This window comes from Etheostoma spectabile, unplaced genomic scaffold (assembly GCF_008692095.1).
Source record: "Etheostoma spectabile isolate EspeVRDwgs_2016 unplaced genomic scaffold, UIUC_Espe_1.0 scaffold317, whole genome shotgun sequence".
NCBI classification, from domain to species: Eukaryota; Metazoa; Chordata; class Actinopteri; order Perciformes; family Percidae; genus Etheostoma; species Etheostoma spectabile.
The window spans coordinates 463,759-472,408 of record NW_022605584.1 but is presented as its reverse complement, the minus strand read 5'-3'; the positions used below and the strand labels follow the sequence as shown (position 1 = coordinate 472,408).

At 45.8% G+C, this 8,650-nt stretch overlaps 1 protein-coding gene across 1 annotated transcript; it reads left to right on the top strand.

Moving 5' to 3' along the window:
- Positions 1-1,607: 1,607 nt before the first annotated feature.
- On the top strand, positions 1,608-7,869 carry cmah (cytidine monophospho-N-acetylneuraminic acid hydroxylase; the record flags this gene model as incomplete). The annotated part of the gene is given in 14 exon segments (XM_032511132.1): positions 1,608-1,813; positions 1,894-1,985; positions 2,257-2,366; positions 2,465-2,655; positions 2,736-2,816; positions 2,919-2,985; positions 3,100-3,181; positions 3,483-3,620; positions 4,012-4,147; positions 4,502-4,645; positions 6,119-6,293; positions 6,847-6,963; positions 7,154-7,269; positions 7,464-7,869. Coding segments are annotated over 14 exon segments (1,845 nt in total).
- Positions 7,870-8,650: the final 781 nt, after the last annotated feature.

The following is an 8,650-nucleotide window of genomic DNA, read 5'->3' as shown; positions in this document are numbered from 1 at the left end:
GGTTAGTCTGGATCACTGGGTTAGTCTGGATCACTAGGTTAGTCTGGATCACTAGGTTAGTCTGGATCACTAGGTTAGTCGGGGTCACTGGGTTAGTCTGAGTCACTAGGTTAGTCGGGGTCACTAGGTTAGTCTGGATCACTGGGTTAGTCTGGGTCACTAGGTTAGTCTGGATCACTGGGTTAGTCTGGGTCACTAGGTTAGTCTGGATCACTAGGATAGTCTGGATCACTAGCTTAGTCTGGATCACTAGGTTAGTCTGGATCACTAGGTTAGTCTGGATCACTAGGTTAGTCGGGGTCACTGGGTTAGTCTGTAGTCACTAGGTTAGTCTGGATCACTGGGTAAGTCTGGATCACTAGGTTAGTGGGCACTAGGTTATCTGGATCAGGGTAGTCTGGATCACTAGGTTAGTGGGTCACTGGGTAGTCTGAGTCACTAGTAGTCGGGGTCACTAGTTAGTCTGGATCACTGGGTTAGTCTGGATCACTGGGTTAGTCTGGGTCACTAGGTTAGTCTGGATCACTAGGATAGTCTGGGTCACTAGGTTAGTCTGGATCACTAGGATAGTCTGGATCACTAGCTTAGTCTGGATCACTAGGTTAGTCTGGATCACTAGGATAGTCTGGATCACTAGCTTAGTCTGGATCACTAGGTTAGTCTGGATCACTAGGTTAGTCTGGATCACTGGGTTAGTCTGGATAAAAGGGTGCTCCTAAAACATTCCTCTCTGCAACTTCTCAACCTCATCTGCTACATCTCTCCAGCTATTGTCCCTTTGTCGGCTTCAGCTAAGAAAGAAAAAGTTCGCCCCAACACGTCCACAGTCCTTAGGACACGTCAGATCCCCTTCTGCAGTGAGTGCAGGCTCTTTGGTGGAGCTCTGCTTTGAATAAAGTTCCATCGTGACAAAGTAATGGACTCCTTGATGAGTGACATGAAGACACGAATCAGAGGAACCCAAAACATTGAAATTGTGAAAGAAAAAAAAATAAACCAACATGAAGTGTCAAAATCCATTATGTCTACGAAATGACTTTAGAGGTAGTATGATTTCAAGTTCAAGTCACCCCTACCTTACCGTGTTACTTTACATCATGGCGTCTGGAGATCCGTTGTTCTTGTTGAAGGGGGCTTTTGGAGGCTTTCAACGGCACCGATGATCTTTTCTGCAGTCCTAAGTGGCCGTTGTAGTCTGCTCCGGTCCTTTTTGGGGGCAGATCCAGACCAGACAGTGATGGACGTGCAGAGGACAGACTGTAGAAGTGGATCAGCGGCTCCTTAGGTAGGTTGAGGTTCCTGAGCTGGCCCAGGAACTACATCCTCTGCTGGGCCTTTTTGATGATGGTGGCAGCGTTGGGCTCCCACTTCAGGTCCTGGGATATAGTGGATCCCAGAAACCTGAAGGATTCCACAGCAGACACAGGGCTGTTGAGTATGGTGATGGGGGGAAGAGTGGGGGGGGGAGGCCTCCTGAAGTCCACGATCATCTCCACAGCTTTGAGCGTGTGAAGCTCAAGGTTGTTAGGCCACAAGCAAGAGAAAATAAAATTTCAAATCGTCTTTAAACTGATTTTTTATTTGGTGTATTCTAATATTTAGGTAAAATGACTTCTCAAAGAGCGGTGGTGGTGCTTTCCCTGGATGCTGGAGCAGTCGGCTCACTTAAAGATGGCGTCAATTTCCAGAAAAACCCAGAAGACGGAAAATGTTACATCATATACAAGACCAGCACAGGCCTTAAAGCCTGCAAGAACCAATGCAAACACCAGGGGGGCTTGTTCATCAGGGACATTGAAGACCTGAATGGCAGGTTAGATCAGTCTGGCAGAAGCACGTAGCAGAGATGATTGTACCTTTCCCTCTGACTGACGGCCTGATCTGCTCCCACAGGACTGTTAAATGCACCAAACACAACTGGAAGTTAAACGTGTCGACAATGAAATACGTGAATCCACCTGACAGCTTCTTGCAGGACGAGCTGGGTGAGTTTCCGGAATTTCCCCTTTGCTAAGGGTGGTACGATGTCGTATCATCATGATAATTACCTTACAATACAATATCATTTTTATAACACAGAGTGACAGCGAGACGGAGGAGGGCAGGGACAGGAAGTGCAGCTGAATGAATGCATGTTTTAAATAGCGTTTGATGATTGTGTGGCGCACCGCCACACATTAGTCTATGTGTGGGAAACACTGAGCTGGGACTGACCTCTGCAAATCCCGCCAAGCATGTATGTCATGTCACTTCCAGAAGTAGAGATTTTGGATGATGGGGGGCTTCAGCTGATCGAGTTGAGCCCCGTCGACCCCTGGCTGGAGGACCCTCGAGAGCCTCTGGAGCTCCAGGACGGAGAAGTCAAAGTATGTATCTGCCGTGTCCTGCAGGAACTACCACTATACTAAGCCTAGTTGGTCAGATCTGTCCATTGCGACAACCGAATTGTGAACTTCCCACCCAGGTGACGTACTTGACCCACGCCTGCATGGACCTGCAGCTGGGGCCAAGGCACTTCCTGTTTGACCCCTGGCTGAAGGGTCCTGCGTTCGCCAGAGGCTGGTGGCTTCTCCACGAGCCTCCGGCAGACTCCCTGGACCGACTGTGCGCAGCAGATCTCATCTACATCAGCCACATGCACTCGGACCACCTCAGGTGAGCTCGGCACTGTTGTTACACTGAAATCAGCTTTAATAATATTTTGTTTAATCTGACCCTCCCTGTGTCTTTCCTAGTTACCCCACACTGAAAGTCCTGTCCGAGAGGAGGCCGGATGTCCCCATTTATGTGGGTGACACGTCGAGACCTGTCTTTTGGTGGGTAAAGTCCTGATCACTTTAAAACTGAATCTCTAAATGGGTTTGAAGTTCCCATTGTGCCATTATGCCCCTCTCTCTCTCTGTGTTTTGATGCAACAGGTATTTGGAGCAAAGTCAAGTCAAGCTGACCAACATCAACGTGGTTCCGTTTGGAGTCTGGCAAAATGTAACTCCCATCAAAGGGCAATGACTTTAAAATGTGGATCTTAAATATGAACTTTCATGATGAAATAGAAATGAGAAAACCTTTTAATCGGTCACTACCCTTGGTCTCCGCCAGATTGACGAAGACCTGAGATTCATGATCCTGATGGACGGTGTGCATCCTGAAATGGACACCTGCATCATTGTGGAATATAAAGGTGCGTGCTGTCGTGATTGGTTATGCAGGACAGGGATTGGACCAATGAGGAAACAGCACGATGAATTCATTTTCTAAAAGCTAACAGTGAACAAGAGACCAACGGCAGACCGACAGACAGACAGGCTGACCGGTAACAGATAGACTGGTAACAGACAGGCAGGTAACAGGCAGACAGACAGACAGGTGAAAGACAGACAGGTGAAAGGCAGATGGACAGGTATCAGGTCCTCCTGACACTCAGTTGCAGACTTAAAATCCATTCTGTCCGATGGCCTTGTTACAATGTCTTTGGATTGCAGGTCACATGATCCTGAACACTGTGGACTGCACCAGGCCAAACGGGGGCCGGCTCCCACAGAATGTGGACTTGATGATGAGTGACTTCGCTGGGGGTGCATCTGGATTCCCCATGACGTTCAGCGGGGGCAAATACACTGGTGAGGCTGCCCCATTCTTGGTAGTAATTAAGATTATTTTGGGGGCTTTTTGGCCTTTAATGGACAGTAAAGGGCCACAGATGGGATTCAAACCCTGGACCACTGTGGTAAGGACTCAGCCTTGGTATAAGGGGGGCACACCAGCACTAATATTAAATGTGATAGTTTAGTGTATCATTTACCATTGCTTTTGATTTCTTAAATGTAGTCATGCTACTTCTGAATGCATCCTAGTGTATACGTTGCTTAACATAATGGTTACTCCAAAATGTTCTCAAATGAACAAATGTCCTGTTTTAAGTGCTGCTGTGGTTAGTTAAATGAATGAATCTGAGTTTCATACCCCCGCTGCTGCCATGCTGTCAGTGTAACGGTGCGTGTCCGTGACCAGATTCCTGGAAGGCCGAGTTCATCAAGAACGAAAGGAAGAAGCTGCTGAATTACAAAGCTCTGCTGGTCAGGTCCCAGCAGCCGGCCATCTACTGCCCATTCGCTGGCTACTTTGTGGAGGCTCATCCATCAGACAGGTACGTGGCCGCGGGGGGGGCGCAGGGTGCTGCAGCACCCCCTAAGGGAAAGGAGGTCTGCATTACAGGAAAGTGATGTCATCTTCTGGGTTCTCAGACTGTTCTAGCGCTTCTCTTCTACCACTTCGTGATTATGTCTACGTTGCTGAAGATGATTTATCTTAAATCTCGTTGTGACGCTATTTGGTTAAAGCACCAGTTGTCAACCCTGTGATATCGCCACGGTATCGTCATCGAGTTATTAGGATAGGACGGGACAACAAGGGGACATTCTCAGGTGTACAGACTGGAGCTGAGGGGAAACATGCACTGAAGTATCTGTGTGTGTGTGTGTGTGTGTGTGTGTGTGTGTAGATACATTAGGGATACAAATATTAAGAACAGGGCGGAGGACCTCAATGCGCTCATCAATAAGCTCGCACCAGACGTCAAGACGTGGACGCCCAAACCAGGAAGTGTTCTGGACCTCGGCCTCGCTCTGAGAGACCCCACCAACAGGTTGGCAACATCTAAAGCTCAAAAAGTGCTCTAATGCTTTAATTGTTGTCATGCAAAATAACAGGCAAGTCACAGGCCTAGCTCAGGAACTGTGTGTCTGTGTTTTTCTATATTGACTTAGTCACTACATTGTAAGAATGATAATTATCATTAAACATCCCTGTCAGCCAGGGCAGGGTTCAAACAGGCCGTTAACGCTTTTATGGCAGGGATCGTCTCTCCTCCCAGTTTTGTACCCTAGTGGGCTCGCCCATAGACAGTTAAAGAAATGGACCAACAGGTCCTGTTGCTCTGGACCGAGACCAGTGAAGTCTCTTAGAAGTCTTTCCCGGTGAGTCAGTTTCTCTCCACTGACCACCGACAAGCAAAGACAACAGGCTCCACCCCGACAACCCAGACGGCTGCACCTGATTGGATGAACGTTCACGAGGGGCTGTCTGCTCCCCGATTTCAAAACAGACCGTACCACATGCTCGTTTGGAAAACACTGATTTCGTGACAATAGTTCGCCGAAATGTGCTTCTGACAACATTTTATGCGAGAAATAATGTGCAGCTGCTGAATCCGGTCTCTTTAAACGATTCTGTGAGTTTTGGAGAGGTGCTGAGTCGAGCTGGACGCTTCTCTCTTGCATAAAGTAATCTGAATTCAACTTTATGTAAATGAGGAGCGGGCGACTCATCTCCGAAGTCGGCGCCACGCTACCAGCATTGCACGGCTGGTCCAATGGACCCTTAGCATGTCACGTCACGCTCTACTCACGCAAATCACGAACGCCATGTCGGACGGCGGAAGAGCTATGCTGTAGATAAACGCGTACACAATGTTGGTTGCATGGTTCTCGAGGCAGGGAAAAGGTTTACACTGGCTGCAGGTGAATAATGGAGGGATCGGTGGATGGAGGAACGGATGAATGGATGATTTTGTCTAAACAAATACATATGTAAAGAAAATGTCATATCTTAATAACCTTAAACAATCAAGCATAACAAATTAGGTTGTGTACAGGTTGACTTACATCAGTAATGCATCCACAGTCTAAATTCAAATAGGATTTCACCCTGTAATCTAACATAAATCAAACAATATGTGTTAGCTTTCAGGCATAACATTCAACTTGAGCAAGTATAAGTGTTGCACAATGAAGAAGTCCATTGGACTGACATCATTCCTTTCTCTGTTCAACCAGAACAGGGTCACAGGCCTGAAGGGTGGAGTTGTAGAAGCTTGGAAAGGGGCCTGGTTGGAAACTTGACATTTAACACGTTTTTTTTCTTCTGTTTGTCCACGGTCATGTGAACAAAGAGAACAGAGAAGAAGAGTAGTTTTGATTGCAACACACACAGAGGCATAATGACTTTAATATTTCCTCATGACACCATAACTCTACATTGCAAATATTTGTTTGCTTCTATATATACACATGGCGACCTGTAAATTAAGTTTGCATGTGAATATTTCTAACTACACCAGTGAGGCCATCACCAATCCTCCAGCTGGTGCAAAAATCTACAAGGACAGTTGGGATTTCGACTTGTATGTGGATGAACTTAACAGCGCCATCAGCAGTGAGATATTTAAACATGAAAGCTGGATCCGGTTTTATTACACCTGGGCAGGCTTTCAGAACTACAACCTTGTTGTGCGGGTAAATATGCTGGACGCACGAGATCCTCGCCGCTCTTTTAAAACACCTGTCGCAGACTGGGGCTGGGCTCTTCCTTTTCATAAATGCTGCTGAGCTTTGTAACATCTCAATGTGGTGTGAATGTTGGCTTCTACGGTACATGGAGTCCTGGTCAGCCAGGGAACTAGTCCTCATTCGCTAGATCAGATCGCTAGATCACTTAGATTCACATCAATTCAATTGTTCTGTTCATTTCACTGAAATCCTAAATTTGCTGGGGTATATTAGTTCTGCAAATGTGTGGGGACAGTTCTACAGAGTCCTAGCAGGACCATGGAGGGACACGTGGAGGTTGGATCCTGCAACGTGGAGACATTCATTTTCATGCCTTCAACCTTTGAGTGGTCTTCCCTCTCTGCCTGCTTGCTTTCAAAAATCTGTGGGGGGTGAGCTTAATTTAACCCGAAGACTGCTCCTATTGGCTGAGCCTGAATTCTTTTCCTTCTGTCGCTTCTTCAAAGTGGATGTCTGTTTGATGAAATGCACATGTCCTAATACGGCGTGTATGTTCCAGGTGATCGAGACAGATGATGAATTTGAACCCCTAACCGATGGCTATGACTACTTGGTGGACTTCTTGGATCTGTCGTTCCCCACCAAGAGGCCTGACCGAGAGCACTCCTACGTAGAGGTGAGCTTTAGTAATCTTTGACTCTTCTGACATGAAAAAACCACCAGCAAACAATGATGATGAGTAGAGTAACAAAAAGTCTACATATCATCAGATTCTCCATGGTTTTAAAAGATGATTAAGAGTCAGATGAGAAGCTTCTTGCTTTGCCGTAGCAGTGATCTGATGTTTCTTGGTTCCCTCCTTAAAGGTTAAAAACAGGATTGGGGTGATGAGATACATGGTGCTGCACGGGCGTCTCTGGGACGATCTGTACATCGGCTTCCAGAACCGCATAAGCCGAGACCCGGATATTTACCACCACAAGTACACGCACCTTGCTTCTAATACCCAAAACATCACGATTCAGTCATTCATTATTTTTGTGCAGGGTTGGGTTGTGATGAAATGTAGAAATGAAGTATCTGTGTTCAGCATTTTAGTATTTTCAACCCAATGTTTACCGGTGCTTTGCTCCATTGTAAACGTTCTGAATGTGAACCGGTCCGGTCTGTGTCTAGGTTCTGGAACCACTTCCAGACAGAGTTACCAGTTGACAGGCCGGACTGGGACCAGTTCCTGCAGCTGGAGACCTCCATGGACGAGCCTGACACAACACAAGAGGAGCCAAAGAATTGGAACAACATTGTCATGTTAACAACATTAACATTGGGTGTCCTTGTGGCTGCTGTAGTTGTAGTTCCGTGGTAATCTTTGAACCATTTCCCCGGGAGTTACTGTATTTTACCTGTTATGTTTGGTTTGTGACCCTGTAGGCTGTGTGTTGGTTATGGATTATGGATTAGGTTGGGTTAGAAAAATGCCCAGGGGGGGGCAGCTTTTGACTCTTTTCATGCTATTGTATTAAGGCTGAATCCCATTCCTCCATCTTACCCCTTACCCCTAACCCTTGGCCCTTGGAACCAAGTGGGGGGTTAAGTGTGAAACCCCCTAGGAAATGGGCACCAACTGGGACTGACGTTCTTATCTGAGTAGTAACTTAGGTCTGGTTGCAGTCATATGTGTATACACAATCATGGTGTGTTGTATACATGTTCAGTTATCACCGTTTTGAATGTCAGTGATGTTCAAATATTAAATAGAAATAAAACACAATTGAAACTTAAGACCAAAAACAAACAAATAACTACAGCTGTTCTGATAATCAGACCAGTCTGAAGAAGGTTGGCCAGTAAACCCCCCCCCCTCACAATTCTGTGATCCCGTATCATAACCAACAACAATATACAAGTGCATGAACAGGAATTGATTACAAATGATTACAATAACACAGTACCAATGCAATAAGGAATGGGTACAACATGAACACATGATTTAAGAAACTGTGCCTTGTGTCCTAAAAGCACGATATGAATAAAAATGCAGTGTTATTTAGCCTACTTTGCCTTAAAAGTGAGCAATGGGAATTAATGTCTTTGAGAATGTGTTTGAACAAATCTCTAAAAACCGTGTCTAATTCTAAGTATCTTTCTACAACAGATGGCAAATGGTATGTAGAAATTACAAGATACCTGCTCACATTTTTGATCTTCAATTCAAACCTTTATTTAACCAGGATAAAAAAAACTCCTTTTAACAAGAGTGTCCTGGCAAGTGGCAGCGGCACGTTTCAGATAGACAGAGACACTTACGTGTAAATACATAAACACACTTTCACTCATATTCAAACAACAATGTCATCATAAAA